We start from the raw sequence: 22,875 nt of genomic DNA on the forward strand, positions 1-22,875 counted from the left end.
GCCATCAGTTAATCAGGGTAGATGCTTATTTGGGCCAACTCTTAATGAATAAAAATAAATCAAGAAAATAGCGGGGATTCCTTTCGTTTGTTTAGGACACTATTCTGATTAATTGGGGCAGGTGACTATTGCTGAACATTTTCTAATTAGCATCAGTCACGTGCCTGTTGTGTGGCCATTAGACACTAGACCATGCTTAGAGTGATCATATTTTAAACAGCATCACTTGTGCGCTTGCGTTCAAAAAGCAGCAGTTTTTGTCACTGATAGTTGGTGAGTATCAGAATCAGAATCAGGTTTATTATCACCGGCACGTGATGTGAAATTTGTTAACTTACCAGCAGCAGTTCAATGCAATACATGATATAGAAGAAAAAAACCAAAATAAAATAATAATAAACAAATAAATAAATAAATTACAGTATACATTTATTGAATAGATTAAAAATCGTGCAAAAAAACAGAAATACTATATATTAAAAAAGTGAGGTAATGTCTAAGGGTTTCAATGTCCATTTAGGAATTGGATGGCAGAGGGGAAGAAGCTGTTCCTGAATCGCTGAGTGTGTGCCTTCAGGCTTCTGTATCTCCTACCTGATGGTAACAGTAAGAAAAGGGCATGCCCTGGGTGCTGGAGGTCCTTAATAATAGACGCTGCCTTTCTGAGACACTGCTCCCTGAAGATGTCCTGGGTACTTTGTAGGCTAGTACCCAAGATGGAGCCGACTAAACTTACAGTCCTCTCCAGCTTCTTTCAGTCTTGTCTTACCTTCTTTATAACTGCATCAATATGTTGGGACCAAGTCAGATCCTCAGAGATCTTGACACCCAGGAACTTGAAGCTGCTCACTCTCTCCACTTCTGATGCCTCTATGAGGATTGGTATGTGTTCCTTCGTCTTACCCTTCCTGAAGTCCACAATCAGCTCTTTCATCTTACTGACGTTGAGTGCCAGGTTGTTGCTGTGGCACCACTCCACTAGTTGGCATATCTCACTCCTGTACGCTCTCTCGTCACCACCTGAGATTCTACCAACAATGTTTGTATTGTCAGCAAATGATGGTATTTGAGCTATGCCTAGCCACACAGTCATGTGTATATAAAGAGTAGAGTAGTGGGTTGAGCACACACCCCAGAGGTGCGCCAGTGTTGTTCGTCAGCGAGGAGGAGATGTTATCGCCAATCCGCACAGATTGTGGTCTTCTGGTTAGGAAGTCGAGGATCCAGTTGCTGAGGGAGGTACAGAGACCCAGGTTCAGTAACTTCTCACTCAGGATTGTGGGAATGATGGTATTAAATGCTGAACAATACACAGTAAGACAATTAAGAACTGTTTTGCTCACTGTGGTTTCAAGCATTCCAGTTTGGAGATGTCAAAAATAGCCAGGAGTGAAAATAAAATGATTTCCCTTCTTCAGCAAGTTAGGATATGAAGAATTTGAAGGTATTGACAATCATCTTGAATGTTACAATTAAAATGAAGATTTGGAGGATGCAATTGCCGAAAACACTCTTTGAAGGCAGCCCACTATCTGCATTAGGTGCCTGTGCTGATTTTGTTCATTTACAGTCAATCAAAACAACACGGTAGCATAAACCAAATGACTTCCTCCGTTGGTAACAATTAGAAACCAATACACAGTTTAAGAGTACTGAATTAGTATTGGTAGTGTTCTAATTTGTTCTGTATTTCATCTAAATACATAATTTGTTACTCAGTTAAATGGTTGTTTGTCTTTTTTATACCTTTTTAACTATTTCCATGAAATTTCAGCTAATTGGGGTAGCCACTTACTTGGGCCAAAATGTACTGGTCCCAATATGTCCCGATTAACCAGAATCCACTGTAATTGCGAAGTCCAGACAGCGTACCTAATAAAACACAGCACACCTTCTTCTCCCATGTATTTAGCTACAGAAACTGTGGACTTGGTGAAAAGGCATGGGTTAAAATAATGTCCAGGCAAAGATTGTCTACAGATAGTGTACAGTCAACCCAGGCAAAAAAGGTCTTTGAAAAACATTGTTTTCCTATGTACGGCATGGGGGTCAATGGCATTTGGCATATCGGGACATTAAGGATGCAAACAATGGATTCTAGGGTGACACTTACTATTGATCAGTGCCTTTACTTATTCTGAAGTATAATTAGTCATTAATGTGTAGATTTTATTGAGTGCTAATGCATTTATTATCGTAATGTAATTGATTATGCCAATAAGGAGTTTGAACTTCCACAAGGTTTCCACATGGTCAATACCTGCATCAAACCAGTCAATTTCTGTATAAAAATGTCATTTCTTTGTTCAAACTTTGCTTACAGTGTCATAGGAGTACACTTAAGGGAAATAAGGAGTGAAAGGAAGACGAGATCACTCTGACAGATAATGTCAGGGAGAAGGGCCTGTATTAGAAACATAGAAAACCTACAGCACAATACAGGCCCTTCAGCCCACAATGCTGTGCCGAACATGTCCTTACCTTAGAAATTACCTAGGGTTACCCACAGCCCTCTATTTTTCTGAGCTCCATGTACCTACCCAGGAGTCTCTTAAAAGACCCTATAGTATCCGCCTCCACCACCATCGCCGGCAGCCCGTTCCACGCACTCATCACTCTCTGCGTGAAAAACTTACCCCTCTGTACCTACTTCCAAGCACCTTAAAACTGTGCCCTTTCGTGCTAGCCATTTCAGCCTTGGTGCTGTACTCTTTTGTTACAAACATACAAAAAAGTATATTCGTCCACAAAGTCCAGTCATAATGGTCAGGAGTTTACAAAGCTATTAACAATTTCAAATTAAGCTATGATTACTATTGTGTAAAAATAACCTTAATTCCTTGAGGAGGCTTACATTCTCAGAAATCCCCCACTGTGTCCATAGAGTGGTCCCTCCCCAAGGGCACCGGGGCACAAATGTAACCACAGGAAAGGAGCAGGCAGGCAGCTCGGGCCGAGCTTGACTGCCTGCCACCTGGATCCAGTGAATGGTGATCGTGACCAGGCCCAGGAGCAAGCCTGCCAGATTTCCTGAGTGATACACCCCCTCCTTACTGTGCTGTTATATATCTTGTGTACTGAAAGAGGCTCATAGATGTTCCCTCCGGTTCAACGCTCAGCCAATGTAACATGAACATAGGATTTATTATGCCATTTCTCTTTGTGGGACCTTTTTGTGCCCCAATTGGCTGCCATGCTGCCTACAGTACCACAGTGACAACACATACAGAGAAACGTAATTGGCTGTAAAGTACTTTGGGACATCCTGAGATTAGGTGAGTCTTTCTTTCGGAACCGTTGTTAGCTCATCCCTTAACATGGCTGCTTCTTAATAATGCGCCTTCAATTCATCAAGTGTATCCCCAGGACGCTCTCTGCCTTTCAGAGCAGCAATGATCAAAGCTGAGAAAGTGCCCTTGTGTTTTTGAAGGGAAGTGGTGTTGTGTACTTAACATATCGGTAGTATTTGAGTAATATTGTAAATATGTTGTTTGATTAAGCACTCTTTGTTGTTTACATAATGCAATGTGGGTTAGCTGTTGTGTACATAAATGTCACCACGTGATATGCGTGCACCTCGCATGAAGTTAAACTCGCATTTCGAACTCCTGTTCTCTTTTCAATTAATTTCATGTTTTGGAGTTACGAAACATAACAAATGGGGGAAAGATGGACACAATCGCATCCAGTTAACCAACAAAACTACCTTGTATCTGCCTTATCCTCCGTATTGAGAGAGAGATATATATACTTTTTCCTTTCGGCACCTCATGGTACATCGGGTGGCAACCTTGCCATCTCTTTAGCATTTTTGCCTGTTTTTTACAGGCCGAGTTATATATATATAACACGCAATGCATTATGTAAACAGCAAAGAATGTTTAATCAAACATATTTACAATATTACTCAAATGCTACTGATATGTTAAATACACAATACCAGTTTCCTTCAATATCTATCTCTATATATATTTATAGAGATAGAGAGAGAGAGAGAGAGAGAGAGAGAGAGAGAGAGACAGACAGACAGAGAGAGGGGGAGAGAGGGAAGGGGAGAGAGGAGAGAGAGGGAGAGGGAGATAGAGAATGAGATGGAGAGAGAGAATGAGAGAAAGAGAGAGAGAGCAAGAGGGCGACTTTGAAGAGGTCAATTCAATGCACCCTAGCTTCATAAATAATAAGAAAAAAAATCATTGCAGAATTATCAAAGCGACAACGTGAGATGAAAGGCATCTCTCTATTGAGCTGTTTTAATGAGTACTGAGCTGACTGATTTCCACCCTCCCCACATTTCCCCTTCAAATAGGGTTTTTGAATAGAAGCATTTAGGCTCCTGCTAATTGTTTGGCTGCTCCCAGCTCTTGGGTGAGTGGCTAAATGAAGCCTGGAATGAATGGGCGTGCAGACTCGCACAGACTAGTCATTAAGTCTAGTCAGGCAGAATGTAGTCGGAATTAAAAAAAGACGTATCAATTCCATTAAAGATCCACAAGCCTATATCCTAACTAATGAATGGGTTTCAAAATGTTTCCCTGGGGGAGGGAGGGGAAAATCGCATTTCATAACAGAAATAAGAGATTAAGAAATGATTACTTCCATTTCATAAACAGCTATTGTACAACTAAACTGCATTGTGTGGTTTCTCATATTATAAGTACAAAATTTGAAAAATTGCCATATATCTTGGTTCTAGAACACAATTCAGGTCAAATTCCCTGTAGGGTTTGAAATAAAGGTTAACCAGTTTTTCAAGTAATGCATCTTGTTGGTGACAGATGTGGGGTCTTTTTTCCCCAGGGCCTTATAAAGGAATCATAATGCAAACAAAGCCATTCATTCTAGCTCATCCTTACTGGCACTTTGAAGGAGCATGCTAATTAGTTCCAATCCCAGCCCTTTCTCCAACCTCCTGCCCAGTGATAGTAGCAGGAAGAGAGCATGGCCTGGATGGTGGAGGTCTTTGATGATGAATGCTGCCTTTTTGTGGCAGCACTCCTTGTAAATGTACTCATTCATAGAGAGGCTTTGCCTGTGGCGGACGCCACTTTCTGTAGACTCCTCTGTTCCTGGGCATTGGTGTTTCCATACCAGTTAGGATACTATGCACTATAGAAGTTTGTAAAAGTTTTAGATGACATGCCGAATCTACACAAACTTCTAAAAAAGTAGAATTGCTGTCAAGCCTTCTTTGTGATGGTACTTATGTGCTGGTCTCAGCGCAGACCCTCTGAAGAATAGGCATGTCATATAAAATTTTGACAAACTTCTATAAATGCACAGTGAGGAGTATATTGACCAGCTGCATCATAGCTTGGTACGGAAATATCAAAACCCTTGAATGGTAACGCTCTCAGAAAGTAGCGGACTTAGTCTAGTCCATCATAGGTAAAATCCTCCCCACCACTGAGCACATCTACATGGAGCACTGTCACAAGAAAGCAGCATCAATCATCAAAGACTCCCACCAACCAGGCCATGCTCTCTTCATGCTGCTGCCATCGGGAAGGAGGTACAGAAGCCTCAGGGACCAGACTAACAGTATTACCCCTTAACTGAAACCAGTCGGATAACTTCACTCACCCCAATACTGAATTGATTCCACGACCTATGGACTCACTTTCAAGGACTCTATAACTTAGGTTCTCAATATTTATTTATTTGTACTATTTGTTGTCTTTTGCTCATTGGTTGTTTGTCAGCTTGTGTGCACTTTTCATTGATCAATTATGTTTCTTTGTATTTACTGTGAATGCCCACAAGAAAATGAATCTCAGAGTCTTATGTGGTGACATATATGTACTTTGTTAATAAATTTACTTGGAACTTTGAACTGATATGATAACACTAAGGAATTTAAAGAACACAACTGAAGTTAAGCTGTGTAATGAGACTAATCAGATGAGCAGATCAGCTGAACAGGGCACGAGAGATTCTGCAGATACTGGGAATCATTGGAGGAACTCAGAGGGTCGGGAAGCATCTATGAAGGGAAATGGACAGCCATTTTTTCATATCGAGACCTTTCCTCAGGACACATCAGTTTAATATACTCAATAGTTCAATGGTTCCATTTAATATCAGAGAATGTATACAGTCTACAACCTGAAATTCTTACTCTTTGCAGACATCCAGGAAACAGAAAAAAACCCAAAGAATGGATGATAGAAACATAACATCTCAGGTAACATCTACGGAATGGGCTGTGGTGTATTAATAGGAATAATATCCTATGGACTGAAAAACATCCTACTCTGGAGGATGCCAGATTTTTGGAGATTTTCCATATATCCTCAGAACTCTTTCTTGTTGTCCAGCACACAATGTTGGAAGGATGCTTGATCTAACCATCTACCCATGGGCAAAAATACATCACTGTCATTCATCAGCAACTCCCTCCTCTATAGTCATTTAATGCCTCCAGCACAGATCCTTGCTGAGTTATGAAGACCCAGTTTATGGAGCCCTGTGCATACAAGAGACTGGCAGGATGGATGGGGAGGTGGATTTACCGGCTGCCGTGGATCTTTAGGTGTCTCTTGCTGGATGGGAATGGGTCATTTCCGCACACCTTTCATCCCCAAAGCCACAGCGCTTGGGGGCTGGGTAGAGCCGGGCAGAGCTGGGAGCACAGAACAGGCTCACTCAGGGGGTCAGTGAGGATGGCTGGTGGCCGCTCATCCCTGCTCTCAGGAATAATTTATATTATTGTAGGGTTCTCAGTAGTGTTAACTGCTAAGGCTAATGAAATGGCTTCTCTGTAATGTTAACTGCTGATGTAATGGTTTCTCTGTAGCAGCAATGTTTGGGTTATAACTACAGATAACGGATAGCTAACCAATGGGAGAGATGTGATTCTATCTAGTATGGCTGGGAACTGAGTTTTTGGCGGGAGTTGAGCGCTCGGTGATCACCGGATGGAATCTACGGGAATTCGAGGGTCCAGAAGTTAGTGGCGTTTCGGCAGAGATTGTTTAAGGAAGAACACCGGAGGGGTGATTTTTGTGCACGAACTGTTAACTTTAATAAGAGTGGCGCCCTTGTCTTTTATATTTTGTTTCTCTACTAACCACACAACAAAATAAGAGTTATAAAGTGTAATCACTTAATCGCTTATTGTGTACTGTGTAATATTTGCATTGTGAGTTTGTACTGGGGTACATTACACAGCAGCCACCCAAACTTGAATGCCCTATTTGGCGGGGCCGAAAGCTGATTCCCCTAGACGAATGTGCGAGCTACATTATAATTTCACTTTGTACCAATGAAACTCCTGAAGTTTTTCCAACATTAATGATGCATTTAATTTCAAAATTTAAGGAGAACATGAGAGGGAACTTCTTCACACAGAGGGTGGTGAGAATGTGGGACAAGCTGCCAGTGAGAGTGGTGGATGCAGGTTCGATTTCAACTTTTAACTGAAGGTACGTGAATGGGAGGGATATGGAGGGCTATGGCCTAGGTCCAGGTCAATGGCACTAGGCAGTACAACCACTTGGCATGAACTAGATGGACTAAAGGGCCTGTTTCTTTGATGTAGTGCTTTGTGAATCTATGACTGAAAGTCTTCCAGTATTGTGATCAGGGACAGTCAATGAATGGGCTTGAAGAAGAGTCTCAGCCCAAAACTTTGTCTGTTTATTCCTTTTCACAGATGCTGCCTGACCACAAGGAGGCGGGGCTAAGATGTCACCAGATGGCTCATCTGCAAAACAGCTTAATTTCTCCTCTTTAATGTCTCTTTTTCCCTTTTCAAGGTGGATGGGAGTCCGTGATTCTCAGCTGCATCCAAACTGGGGTTCTTTACCTCTTCCAGAGCTCACTGATCAGCTGTTTTCGATATTCCCAGGATGCTTCCTGGAAGATGCGCTTCTTCGGGGTGAGGCTCTGTGGCCCTGGGATGAACCAATTCCATGCTGGTGTAACTGACTGAGGTGCCGCGGGAGAACTGAACATTGAATTGTGACAATGGGTGAGGCTGTCGGAGGCCTTTGTACTCAGGCAGTTGCTCTCTCTCTCTCTCTCTTACCTTCGATGGTGGGGGAGAATTTGCTGGTGATTTTCGACTGGAAAAACTTGGAATAAAAGCGACACAGCAGACTGTAACATCGTAATCAGTGAGCTGTTTTGTTTTGTTGGTCTCCCCTCTCGCTGTGAAAGGGTGACAACTCTCTGTCCCTTGTTAGTGAGTGAGAAAGAGAGAGCCCGTGGCATGTCGAATTGTGGGGTGAACAATAGTTTTTGCTGGACTGTAGATCAGGATCTCTCTTTGGGGGCTTTGCTATTGCTTGTTTGGTGGGTGGTGGGTGCTGATGCTTTCTACTGAAATAAGTGGGGAGGGGGGAAAGGGTTGATGATTTGCTGCTGCTTGTGCATGGGAGGGGGAGAGGGGGCTTTGGGGTTCTAATATTTTTCTTTAATTCAGTCTTTGGAATTTTCCTTCTGTTTTCATGGATGTCTGTGAAGAGTAAGAACTTCAGGTTGTATACTGTATACATTCTCTGATATTAAATGGAAACATTAAGCCATTGAACCTGCTGAGTTCCTCCAGTGTTTTGTGCATGTTGTAATCAATTAACTCTCCATTCAGACTTTTTATCCTGCTTGCCCCATACAACTTGCAATATTTCTAATCACAAACTAAACAGTGCAATCTCCACGAAGAAACTGAAAAAAAAAATCAAAAACATTTGGTCTACTTGGATTTCCATTGTTGGGTTGTTGCACATCAACAGTAGGGAACACACAAGAGGCCTGAACTGAAGAGTATAGCTGGGTCAGTGTGAGGAGGAAAATCCCTTATTTCAGGTGAATGAAACTATTGGAGAGGGTCACACTGATAGCCTTGATGTAAAATGAGATCTCTGGCATAATTCACAATCACTGATAATGTTATCTATCATTATTTAAAGGGTGTCACTCCTCCTGCTCTTTCTCCCGTGGTCCACTCTCCTCTCCTGTCAGATTCCTTCTTCTTCAGCCTTTTACCTTTTCAACCTATCACCTCCCAGCTTCTTACTTTATCCCCCTCCCCCACCCACCTTCCCCCTCATCCGTTTTCACCTATCACCTTCCAGCTTGTACTCCTTCCCCTTAGAAACATAGAAAACCTACAGCACAATACAGGCCCTTCGGCCCACAAATTTGTGCCGAACATGTCCCTACCTTAGAAATTACTAGGCTTACCCATAGCCCTCTATTTTTCTAAGCTCCATGTACCTATCTGAAAGTCTCTTAAAAGACCCTATCGTATCCACCTCCACCACCGTCTCCAGCAGCCCATTCCAGGCACTCACCACTCTCTGAGTAAAAAACTTAACCCTGACATCTCCTCTGTACGTACCCCCCAGCACCTTAAACCTGTGTCCTCTTGTGGCAACCATTTCAGCCCTGAGAAAAAGCCTTTGACTATCCACACGATCAATGCCTCTCATCATCTTATACACCTCTATCAGGTCACCTCTCATCCTCCGTCGCTCCAAGGAGAAAAGGCCGAGTTCACTCAACCTGTTTTCATAAGGCATGCTCCCCAATCTAGGCAACATCCTTGTAAATCTCCTCTGCACCCTTTCTATGGCTTCCACATCTTGTCCCACCTTTTTATTCTGACTTCTGCCTCTTTGCTTTCCTGATGAAGGATCCCAGCCCAAAACGTCAGCTCTTTATTCTCTTCCCTGACCTGCCGTGTTTCCTCAGAATTTTATGTGTGTTATTCTGGATTTCTAGCATCTGCAGAATCTTGTGTTTTTGGTATCCATCAAAACAAATATTATTCTGAGCCACATGAGGTGAGATTAAGACAGATGAGGGAAAAGGTTTGTGTAAATTTTAAAGAAAGCTTAGAGGAAGGGAACACACAAAATACTGGAGGAACTCAGCGGGCCAGGCAGTATCCAGGGAAAAGAGTACAGTCGATGTTTCGGGCCAAAACCCTGCGTCTGCTGAAGAGTCCCAGCCCATAACTTCGACTGTGCTCTTTTCCTTAGATGTTGCCTTGCCTGCTGAGTTCCTCCAGCATTTTGTGTGTGTTGATTGGATTTCCAGCATCTACAGATTTCCTCGTATCTGCAGATTTTCTTTCGTTTGTTGTTAGAGGAAGGAAAGAAATCTTTGAAGTTTAGTAAGGGAATTCCATAGTTCCCTTCGCCGTCAATGATGGGGAAACAAACAAGAGGACAGAATTGGGGGAGTGCAGGAGTCTCAGACAGTTGCACCCCGAGAGGAGGTTATGGGGATGGGGAAGAACAAGGCAAATGTGGAATATGAACCAAGTAGAAGAAATTGTGTTGCTGTACTAGAAGAGTGAGGGGATTTTATGTGATGCAGCTGTTTTGGATGAGCAGGTTCATGAAGATAGGCGATGCTGAAACCACTTCCTCTTGTGGCAACCAACACACCTTCGCTCTGCAAAGGCACACAGCAGGATAAACATTTTTTTTTCATACTGGATCTCTGAAAACATGCAGATACAACAGATGTTGCAGATGGCTTAGAATCTCTCCTGATGTTTCACCCTGAAGGCAAAACCTGGTGGACTTACTGTACTGGCATCAGAACAAAGGAAGAGAGGTCTCCTTGGTGCTGACTGACCTTTCTGTGAGGTCAATCCCAGTCTGAAACAGACTGTGACTAGAGAGTAAAGCCACCTACTGGATTAATGAAATACATAACAGGGCTATTAATAAACATCCTCTCCACATCCCCCACCCCGCCTCCAGTCTCCAGTTCTCTAATGGAAAAACCATATCCCAATATATATTTTGTCCATATATTTTATGGTATGCAGTAGTTGGCACACACCGTTAGAACAGCCATACTGGCAGCTGCCTGCCTCTGCCAAGACCCAAACCAACAGCCAGAGTGTGCGAAGTGAGAAAAGGGTCCCAGCTGTTCTGATGCACTTCTGAGAAACTCCAAAAATAAAACTTCAGCGCTCTGCATCGCCTGACGGTGGGAGTAAGAGGATCCAAAAGACTTAAAAAGAGGGATCAGGCAAGGATGGTGCTCCTGTAAGGCGAGTTCGTCATCTCTCAGTGGCTGCTGGGGAGGGTGGGAAGGAGGCGACGAAAATTTCCTGTAGTAAGATCCGAGGTCTGGAAGCTTCGGGGATAAAAGGAGACAAAGATCTGCCTTAACTTGCTCTATGCAGTCTGCACACTTGGTCACATTGAAGCAATTACGGATTCAGCTCAGGAACATATTGAACTGCGATTGAAGAAATGGTCTTCTTTCTAATTTTTAATCACTTCTCAGTGAAACGTGAACAATTCTTCTTTACAATTTCTAACCTGACATTTAATTTTAATGGAAGGTTGTTTGAAATCCGGTCCGCATCATATGGACTGAGGCTCCTGTTTAACCTGAACCTGAAGGAACAGACATTGCTTTCGCCAATAGTCCCCAGAAACATGTCACAGAGATTAGCAGTTATCTGAGATCCTTAGATTTCAGGCTGATCACTATGGTGAGAATATTGTTTTCTGTACTAGGTCTAAGGTTTGTAATCAGCATGCTGCCAATATTCTTCGGATGGTTAGAGACACAGATTGAGGCACAGTCAGTGTTTTTGTCCCACGTTTGAGATGTACGTACATGGTTAAGGTGAGAGAAGATAAGTAGGGCAAGTTTCTTTTACACAGCAGGTGGTGGATGCCTGAAATATGTTGCAAGGGTGGTGATGGTAGAGCTGTTGAAGAGGCTTTTAGATTGACGCATGCAGAGACTGGAGGGATATGGCCCATGTGCAGACAAAAGGAATTAGGTTTAGCATAAAATTGTGGGCCAAAGGGCTGCTCCTATGCAGTTCTGTTCACTGTTTTATGTTCTATGGGAAGGACTGGAGGCCAATCAGTCCTTCAGCCTGTTTTGCCACTCAATAAAATCATGGCTGATCGGTATGTATCTTATTTGTCTACCTGTGGTTCCTTAAGGGTGTTATAGCCAAGGGGTGGTAATGGGGATAAACTCCAATGACAACTCAATGCTCCCAATGGTGTGTGTCTCAAATAGCCTCTGACAACCAAGTCCCTGGCCTTCACATGTGGCTTAGTTACTTAGCCTGGCGGAACCATTTTTACTGACAGAAGAAAGGGCAAAGGTGGGTTATCAGTGTCTTAAAATAAATCGCCGGGCAGTTGGGGATCATCAGCATGGTTGGCAGCTCATCTATAAGGAAAACTCTGATCTCAAACCTCTGCTGTCTTGCAGCTATACCCACTCAAGGTAAGGCTTCGGGAGTAAACCCCAAGGGACAAATCCAGTGCTGGAGTCCCTGAGATGAGCTCAGCACTGATTTGCAATTTCTGTGATGCTGCTGGTGCCAAACTGTATCAGTCACTGCTGTTCCTTTGGGTTCATCAGATGCATGGAGAGGGGGAGCTTGCTACATAGGCAACAGCTTGCTCTCTGTATCGTACTGCCCTGGCTTGCATAGATAGCTAGGATGCAACATTCATGGTCAAACCTGACAACAGAGCCTTGAAAAGTGTCTACCTGCACTGCACTCCGCTGTGACGTTAACACTATATCTGCATTCTGTTATGGTGTTGCTTTTGTATCAACCCAATGCAGTTATGTAGAGAATCATCTGTCTGAATGGCAGGCAGACAAAAGGCTTTTCATTATAACTCAGTACATATGACTATATAAGAAAAAACAATGACCTTTTATCTTAACCGTATTCATTGTCCCTTTCATGAATTTCTCTAGAAAATAACCTAGCAGACTCAGGTGCCATTTATTACTGAGCTGGCATCAATTACATTTACTGGGAGAGAACTCCACACTTCCACTATGCTTCCTGTGAGCAGAAGTTTCCAAACTTCACCTCTGAATGGTTAAGTTGGTGGTTAGGGTCAGTTTCTTCGGTCTAAGTTATAGAATTGTGGAGTCATACCACATGGAAATAGGGCTTTTTTCCAACTGGTTCATGCTGACCATGATGTCCACCTTAGCGAGTCCTACCTGGCCCATGTCCCTCTAAACATCCCAATAGTCTGTCCTGCTCCAACCACGTTGATGTTACAACCAAGAAAGCACACCGACACCTCTACTTCCTCACAAGGCTAAAGACGCTCGGCATGTCCCCGTCAACCCTGACCAATTTTTTATCAATATAGAAATCATTGGGTGGTGGGGTGGAATACATCTCTACCAAAGGAGGTGTAAGCCACTCCTTCCCTCTGCTAGCCTACAGCTCACCCTTGGGCAAGGTGTAGGACCTGCGTAGCTCCCCGATCAGGGTCACAGAAGCCATGGGAGCAGGTGGTGGATGGTTGTATGAGGAGCCAGTGCATATCACAAGTCCTGGTTATGCGACCACTGATGCCAGACAGACAATCTCTGAAGGGTATTGATAATGGCTGGGGTCGCTAGTCTTGTAAAGTCACTGCCCAGAAGAAGGCAATGACAAACCATGCCTGCAGAAAAATTTGCCAAGAACAATCATGGTCATAGACTATGAACGCCACATCATACGACACGGCAAATAATGATGATGACGATAGAAATCTGGAGGCATAACAGCTTGGTATAGAAACTGCTCTGCATGAGAACGCACGTAACTGCAGAGAGTTGTGGACACAGCTCTGCACATCACAGGAAGCAGCTCCACTCTATTTATACTTCTCACTGCCTCAGTAAAGCAGAGAGAATAATCAAAGGTCCCACCCACCCAGGATGCCCTTCCTTCTCCCCTCTCCATTGGACAGAATCCTGAATGTGCATACCACTTGGCTCAGGGATAGCTTCTATGCCACTGTTAGAGACACTTGAACGGACCTCCTGTATGACCCCACCACCCTCTATTACCTCAGTCACTGAACTCCACCGTAAACACCTTAAACCACTTTTTATATTGTTGTTTACATTGTAAGTACATGGGGTATTTATGCACACCCGTACTTTAACCTCTGAGTTTATTTTTTATACAGTAATTATTCTTATAATTGTTGAATGCTGTATTCCTCTCTTGCATGCCGTGCCAAGACACCACAGCAAATTCCTAATAGATGAATCAAGTTGATCCTTGATAAGATGGATTCTTGGCCCCACGATCTACCTCATTGAGATTCTGTAGTTTATCGTTTCCCCGCATTGTACACTTTTGATAGCTTTTGCACTTTATTTTGCATTGTTACTGTTTTAGCTCAATGCGCTGCAATGATCTGATCGGAATGAACAGTACAGCCTTTCATGTGACAACAATAAACCAATACCAATACCTTTCCTATCCAAAATTTTCCAATTAGCAAGAAAAGGTCTTTTTAGATTGTTAATTCCTTTCAGAATCCTGAAAGAACTCCAATCAAATCAGTCCTTTAACATTCCAATTCAATAAAAATGTAAGCCTAATTTCCAATCTCTCCAAATCAAACCTTGCAACTTTGTGCCTTGAATTGCAAATTTGACACATCTTTTGAAGAACTGGAAATAAGCACCACAGTCCTGTAACAGACTTCGACTCTTTGTACCTCCATGATCTTAGGAGAGCCTTGCCGTCCGAGTGTTCCAAGAATCAGGCCCCACATCTTTGCCTTTGCTGCCGTCGCTATGGCATCCTTTCTGATCTCCTGCATTGCCACGTGATCGTAGTACTCACGGGAGAGCACTTTGCTGTAGGGATCATACCTGCAATATCAAAGAATACACTCAGTGCCCACTTTATTAGGTACACCTGTACACCTGCTCATTAATGCAAATATTTAACCAGCCAATCATGTGGCAGCAACTCAGTGTATAAAAGCATGCAGACATGGTCAACAGGTTGAGTTGTTGTTCAGACCAAACATCAGAGTGAGGAAGAAATGTGATCTAAGTGACTTTGACCTTGGAATAATTGTTGGTGCCAGATGGGTGGTTTGAATATCTTAGAAACTGTTGATCTCCTGAGATTTTCAGGCACAACAATCTCTAGCTTTTACAGAGAATAGTGCAAAAGAACTATAAATCTCCAGTGAGTGGCAGTGTTGTGGGTGAAAACTCTGTGTTAATGAGAGAAGTCAGAGGAGAATAGCCAGACTGCTTCAAGCTGACAGGAAAGTGACAGTAACTCAAATAACCCCAGTATTATGTAGAAAAGCAACTCTGAACACTCAACACATCAAACCTTGTGGACGGCTACAGCAGCAGAAGGCCATGAATAAAGTGGCCACAGAGTGCACACGCCATTGAGAGGGTGAGCAAGGTACTGAGGCCACCTCAGTGGGGCAGTTCGTTAAGAGTTGATCACGTGAAGTGGAGAAACAGAAGCTTGTACATTTCTGTAGCACCTTTCACTGCTCAGGACAATCCCAAAGAACTTTGCAGGCAATGAAGTATTTCTGAATTATAGCCAGTATTGTAATGTATGGAACAGAACACAAACCAACAGAGTGCAAGAAGAGGCTCTTCGGCCTACAGTTATTGTGCTGACCATAATACAAAATTAAACTGATTCTAAACACAAGAGGTTCTGTGGATGCCAGAAATCCAGAGCAACACACACACACACAAAATGCTTCAGGAACTCGGCAGGTCAGGCAGTGTCTATGGAGGATATTGAACAGTCATCATTTCAGGATGACACCCTTCATCAGGACTGAAAAACTAATTGTAAATGCCTAGACAGGATCTACAACCCTCCATTCTCGGCACATTTACACACCTGCTTAAATGGCTCCTGAACTCCGTTATTTCATCTGCAAAACAGGTTATTAAGTTTATACCCCGGGAGTTTCCACTAGCATCATGAGTGAGCAACTTGTTTTGGTAACGTTGGTCAAGGGAAGACCTCGTGTGCTGTCCTTTGAAGGGGTGGTGGGGTCTTTAAAGTCCTGTAGGGTTGGCACACATGGCTTTTGTTCAGTTGTAGCCCCAAAGACAGTGGAATGCTCCCTCAATACATATTCAAGAAGTCTGGGATGGGGAACCAACACTGGTTCTGCCAGTGATACTCGAAGAAATTGTTGGTGCCGGCCTGTCTTCTTTCCCACCAGGGGATATGTATGGCTTCCACTCAATGCAGGACTGTAAGATGTTAAGTGGAGCATTGGCAGGTTGCCTGGTAGTTCACAACAACAACAATAACTCATATTTACGTAGCATCTTTATGGTAGCTGGATTGAATTTAACAGCAGGGAGGTTATGCTGCAACTGTACAGGGTACTGGTGAGGCCGCACCTGGAGTACTGTGGGCAGTTCTGGTCTCCTTACTTGAGGACGGATATACTGGCTTTGGAGGTGATGCAGAGGAGGTTCACCAGGTTGATTTCAGAGATGAGGGGGTTAGACTAGGAGGAGAGATTGAGTTGCCTGGGACTGTACTTGGGGAAATTCAGAAGAATGAGAGGAGATCTTATAGAAACATATACAATTATGAAAAGGATAAATAAGATAGAGGCAGAAAAGTTGCCTTCACTAGTAGGTGAGACTAGAACTAGGGGACATAGCCTCAAGATTCGGGGAAGTAGATTTAGGACGGAGATGAGGAGGAACAGCTTTTCCCAGAGAGTGGTGAATCTGTGGAATTCTCTGCCCAATGAAGTAGTGCAGGCTACCTCAGAAAATATACTTAAGACAAGGTTGGACAGATTTTTGCATAGTAGGGGAATTAGGGTTATGGGGAAAAGGCAGGTGGGTGGAGATGAGTCCATGGTCAGATCAGCCATGATCATATTGAATGGCGGAGCAGGCTCGACAGGCCAGATGGCCGACTCCTGCCCCTATTTCTTGTGTGTTCTTATGAAAGTCAGGGTGTTATTGTACTCAGGCACAGTGGGCTGAGCTGTGGACTCACAGCTCCCGTGATGCGGGTTTACGGCGGCACAGTAGTCTATATCACTCTGCAGCGCCAGTGCCTGTGGTTCAATTCTGCCACTCTCTCTGCCTCAGTAAAGCAGCCAGAATAATCAAATAATCTTCTCTCTTCTCCCTTTGGGTAGGAGATACAAAAGCCTGAAAGCTCGAACCACCAGGCTCAGGGACAGTTACCAGACTATTGAATGGACATCTTGTACGATAAGATGAACTCTTGCCCTCACCACTTATCTTGTTATAGAAACATAGACAACCTACAGCACAATACATGCCCTTCGTCCCAAAAAGCTGTGCCGAACATGACCTTACCTTAGAAATTACCTAGGGTTACCCATAGCCCTCTATTTTTCTGAGCTCCATGTACCTACCCAGGAGTCTCTTAAAAGACCCTATCGTATCCGCCTCCACCACCGTCGCCGGCAGCCCATTCCGCGCATTCCATGCACTTACTACTCTCTGCGTAAAAAACTTACCCCTGGCATCTCCTCTGTACCTACTTCCAAGCATCTTAAAACTGTGCCCTCTTGTGCTAGCCATTTCAGCCCTGGGAAAAAGCTTCTGATTATCCACACGATCAATACCTCTCATCATCTTATACACCTCTATCAGGTCACCTCTCATCCTCCGTCACTCCGAGGAAAAAAGGCCAAATTCACTCAACCTATTCTCATAAGGCATGTTCCTCAATCCAGGCAACATCCTTGTAAATCTCCTCTGCACCCTTTCTATAGTTTCCAAATCCTTCCTGTAGTGAGGCGACCAGAACTGAGCACAGTACTACAAGATCTTGCACTTTGTCTACCTGAACTACACTTTTTCAGTATCTATTTCACTTCATTCTGAATTGTTATTGTTTTAGCTCAATGCACTGTGTAATGATTTGATCTGTATAAACAGTATGCAAGACAAGCTTTTCATGGTATATGGGTACATGTGACAATAATAAACCGCCATCAATATCAACAAGCAGAAAAAGGTTGTTATGTTAATTCCCAGATAATTACTTCCAGTTGTCGGTGATGTTAAGTGCAGATAAAATCCAGCAGCAATTCACTTGCTATTATCTCGGCTAGCTACTTACATAGATTATGGGGATTTTCATTTTTAACTTTACAAATCCAGGTAGAATTTATCTTCCCCAGCCATGTCCCCCCAGCCGCTCCCCCAGCAGAGTTTGATATTTATGGAATCATTTCCCAAAAAGACTCTTGACCTGTAAACACCTCTGCAGGAAAATCTACTGCTTCGACAGAGTGGGAAGATTGATAAGGTTGCAAAATGGGTGTATTAGCTTCCTACATCCAGTCAAGGTGGCAGAACAAATATCTTGGAAAATCTAGAACAAATAACTTGAAGATTCAAAAGTTCAATGATCAATGTAAATCTATTGTTAAAGTACGTACAAGTCACTATGTCTGCTGTCCTATATCACAAATGCCTTGAGGTTAATTTTCTTCCAGGCTTACAACAGAATCAATGAAAAACTATACACAGGCTGACAAACAGCCAAGGTCCAAAACAAATACGAAAAAACTGAAGTGATGATAATAGTAAATCATCATCATAATTATGTGCCATGTCTTATTAAGTGGGTGATCATGGTCTCATGGCCATGATTGCTCTTGGTGAATTTTTCTGCAGAAGTAGTTTGCCATTGCCTTCTTCTGGGCAGCGTCTTTACAAAACGGGTGACTCCAGCCATTATCAATACTCTTCGGAGATTGTCTGCCTGGTGTCAGTGGTCACATAACCAGGACTTGTGATATGCACCAGCTGCTCATACGACCATCCACCACCTACTCCCATGGCTTCATGTGACTCTGACCGGGAGGGTGGGGGGCTAAGTAGGTGCCACACCTTGCCCGAGGGTGATCTGCAGGCTAATGGAGGGAAGGAGCGCCTTACATCTCCTTTGGTAGAGATGTATCTTCATCCCACCACCCACCCTAATAATAAACACCTAAGTAAATAATACTGAGAACATGAGTTGTGGAGTCCTTAAAAGTGAATTCATAGTCTGTGGAATCAGTTTAGTGTTGAGGTCAGTGAAGTCATCCATGTTGGTTCAGGAGCTGGATGGATGAAGGATAATAACTATTCCTGAACCTGGTGGTATGGGACCTAAGGCTCCTGTTTCTTCTTCCTGGTAGCAGAAGCAAGAAGAGAGCATGAAATCCAGAATGCTGTCAAAACTGGATCCTCTCTGCCCTCAACACAAGCTCTGTGATCCATGCTTCGGTTGAAGAAATCGCTTTGTGGAGAGAACCAGCTGTAAAAAGATAATTACCAATGCATATCTGACCCAATCTCCTCCCCTCCCTCTCTCCCTCCATTTTACAGGCAAAGTGAGCTTGATATCATCAAGAATTCATTAAAATGGAAACAGGGAGCCGAGTATGAGTAACGAGCACTTACATCTTAACTGCACCTGCTACCCCATTCTATGACTTGTAGTATTAAAGTGATTTTCAAATAAATTATCCCCAGAAGTTAACATTATCAGAATCAGATTTAATATCACTGGCGTATGCCATGAAATTTGTTATGACTTTTAGATATGACTCCAAGTAAATTATGAGAAATTAGGGCAAGCGATAACAGCATAAAGCCACGAGTCATACAGCACTATAGTACAGAAAAAAGGCATTCGGCCCAACTAGTCCATGCCAAGCTGTTACTTTGCCTAGTTCCATACTCTCCTACTCATGTACTTCTTCAAACTTGCAGGTTACCCCTAGCACAATCCTTGGCCCGTGATGGTCGTTGATGCAAACAGTGCCTTTTTCATTATTTCAATGTACACTGACAAATAAAGCTAATCATTCTTTTTTCTTTTCTTTCATAATATGGATACGTCTCAGGTTATCAAGTTCAAGTTTAATTGTCATTGAATTCCCATGGAAGCAGCCACATGAAACAACATTCCTCCATTCCTCCAGGGCCTAGGTACAAACACTCTACGAAAGTGACTAAGTCCCTGAATGTCATGTCCTGCAGACTGATGATATACAGGGCGTTGTTTCAAGAAAAAGTCCAGGCAGCCGCAGGCAAACACAATCCGGCTTGTCTTCCCCCGAGCATATACTGGAGAGCAGTACTGACAGGAGGGGTCAGCCCCAACCTGGCACGGACATCACACCACACCGTCTCTGCTGTCCCCGCCCTAGGCGGCTGCAACAGTCAAGCCCATGGCATGAGGCCCTGGTCCGTGCTACAACCGAGGCCACACAGCTTCCCCGCCATCAGTCTCACCAATGAACCAGGAGCCAGGCGCAGCATTCTACATTATCAAAGTCCAACAGGGTCTTACGATCACAAGAAAAACATCCAAGACAATCACTTACACTGTTGAATCACACACCACCTCTGACGTCTTCCTCCCTGGGCGGCTGAAGCAGACTGCAACATGGTCCAGCTCCACTCGCTAATGGGATGGAGCTGCAGTACTTGATAACCAACAGTGTCTTATGATCATAATAAAGACATAAAGGACGAAGAATTACATCTCTGATTGGACCCAGAGAGGCCGCCGCGCCTGAATGTGACGCCATCTTACCAGATCGTCGTTCTCCTTAGTTTCCCATGACCTTCTGCAGGGAAACACAAGTGAAAATACTTCACTTAAGACCTTGGCCCTGTCCCATACTTCTACACGTAGGTGTCCACACTGATCCTTAAGGGTCCATTTCTCTCCCTAGTTACTCTGTTGCTCTTAGAGAATCTCTTAAGATCACCTTATCTGCCGAGGATATCTGATGTCTTCTTTTTGCCCTCCTGATTCCCTTCTTAAGTGTACTTTACATCTCTCACACTCATTTCAAATGTGAAGTCAATGCTGCTTTTAAAGTACGACATGAAGTGGCTAAAGGAACCACAGCTTTTACACCTGTCAAAGCAGCCCTACCTCATTAAGCAGGAAATACCACGTCAGTAATAGGCTCTATGCAGTAAAACAGCGGGGCATTCAGAGTGAGGCCAATCCCTCTGGAGAATATATATCCTGTCCTCCTATTCAAGCTTGCAATTCTCATTGCATCAATGGTAATTAATGGACTGTTAATAAGACACAGCTTTGTTCAAACACTCTCTCTCTTTCTCTCAGTTTAACAAAAAGATTCGGCAGATGCAGGAAATCTTGAGCAACACACACACAAAATGCTGAAGGAACTGAGCAAGTCAGGCATGAGGCCTGATGAAGGGTCCTGGCCCAAAATGTTGACTGTTTACTTCTCTCCGTAGATGCTGCCCGACTTACTGAGTTCTTCCAGCATTGTGTGTGTGTGTGTAGATGCAGGAAATCTTGAGCAAGGCACACACAAATTGCTGAAGGAATTCAGCAAGTCAGACAGTGAGTCCACACTACGCAATTACTCATGTGTCCAGTTAACCTGCTAACCCGCACGTCTTTGGAATTTGGGAGGAAACCGGAGCACATTGATGAAAGCTACATGTCGTGGGGAGAATGTACAAACTCCTTACAGACATCAGCAGGAATTGAACCTGAGTCGCAGGCAGTGTAATAGTGTTATGCTAATATCGGTGTACTTGGGCAGTGTGAGTTATTTGGGCTGGAATAACCTGTACCATACTGCATGACTAAGTAAACAAACAGAATGAACAGTCCGACCATGTCTGTGCCAACCATGATGCCACTTTGTTAATGCCATCTGCCTGAACGTGGACAGTCAAGCAGATGGTCTACATCTCTCCACATTCTGGCCTGTTCATGTGGCTGCTTACATGCCTTTTAATTGTTGCTTCTGTATGTGCTTCCAGCCCCTCCCCTGGCAGCACGTTCCATCCAACTACCACTCTGTGTAAAAAACTTCACAGTTCAAAGTGAACTTATTATCAAAGTACATATCTGTCACCATATACAGCCCTGAGATTCATTTTCTTGTGGGCATACTCAATACATCCATGATAGAATAATAACCACAATAGAATCAGTGACAGACCACACCGACTTGGGTGTTCAACCGGTGTGCAAAAGATAACAAGCTGTGCAGATACAAAAGGAAAGCAATAATAATAATGATAAATAAATAAGCAATAAATATCAAGTGTGGGAACAGGTCAGTGATGGGACAAGCAAAGCTATCCTCTCTGGTTTAAGAGCCTGATGGCTGACGGCTTCCTGAACCTGGTGGTGTGGATCCTGAGGCTCCTGTACCCTCTTCCTGATGGCAGCAGCAAGAAGAGAGCACGTCCTGGGTGGTGGGGGTCCCTGATGATGGCTGCTGCTCTCCTAAGAGAATGTTTCCTGTGGATATGCTCAATGGTGGGGAGGCCTTTACCCATGATGACCTGGGCCGTATCCAGTACTTTCTGTAGGATTTTCTGTTCAAGGGCATTGGTGTTTCCATACCAGGCTGTGATGCAGCCTGTCAATATACTCTCCACCACACATCTATAAGAGTTTGTCAAAGTTTTAGATGTCATGCCGAACATTCACAAACTTTAATTAAATTTATATATATTTCTTATTGTAATTTATAGTTTTATTATTATATATTGCAATGTACTGCTGCCACAAAATAACATATTTCATGACATATGCCAGTGATATTAAACCTGATTCTGAACTTGCCTCACATATCTCTCTTACCCCTCTAATATTTGACATTTCTACTCCAGGAAAAGGATGCTTGTCTATCTACCCAGTCTATTCTTCTCATAATTTGATAAACTTCCGTCAGGTGTCCCCTGAGCCTCTGATGCTCCAGCGAAAACAATCCAAGTTCTTCCGACCTCCACTTGTAGCCGACGGACACTTTGGAATCATGGACCGCCTATAGTAAATATTTTAAACCACTGAAGAAACCTCAGCAATTCCGTCTCTTCAAAATGCTCCAAATGAATTTGTGGGATAGATGAACCAGTGTCAGCATCCTCTTTGGGATAAGCGTCTCCAGTATCGAGTGTCTGACATTCCAGCAGGACCAGATCGTCGCTGCTAGGATTGATCACAAGAATCTGAATCAGGCTTATTATCACTGACGTACATGACATGAATTTTGTTGTCCTGTGGCAGCAGTATAGTGGAAAGACATCAAGTCAAGTCGTCAAATCACCTTTTATTGT

The 22,875-nt window shown here is 43.4% G+C and overlaps 1 protein-coding gene across 2 annotated transcripts in view; it reads right to left on the reverse strand.

Moving 5' to 3' along the window:
- The window catches only part of dph1 (diphthamide biosynthesis 1), an 831,546-nt gene that overhangs the window by 151,351 nt on the left and 657,320 nt on the right, over positions 1–22,875 (reverse strand). For both annotated transcript variants that reach the window (XM_063031915.1, XM_063031914.1), the window contains one exon: positions 14,469–14,625. In XM_063031915.1, coding sequence (XP_062887985.1) covers positions 14,469–14,625 — 157 coding nt within the window. The remainder of the gene's footprint in view (positions 1–14,468; positions 14,626–22,875) is intronic.

Source organism: Mobula hypostoma, chromosome 23 (genome assembly GCF_963921235.1).
Source record: "Mobula hypostoma chromosome 23, sMobHyp1.1, whole genome shotgun sequence".
Classification (NCBI taxonomy): Eukaryota; Metazoa; Chordata; class Chondrichthyes; order Myliobatiformes; family Myliobatidae; genus Mobula; species Mobula hypostoma.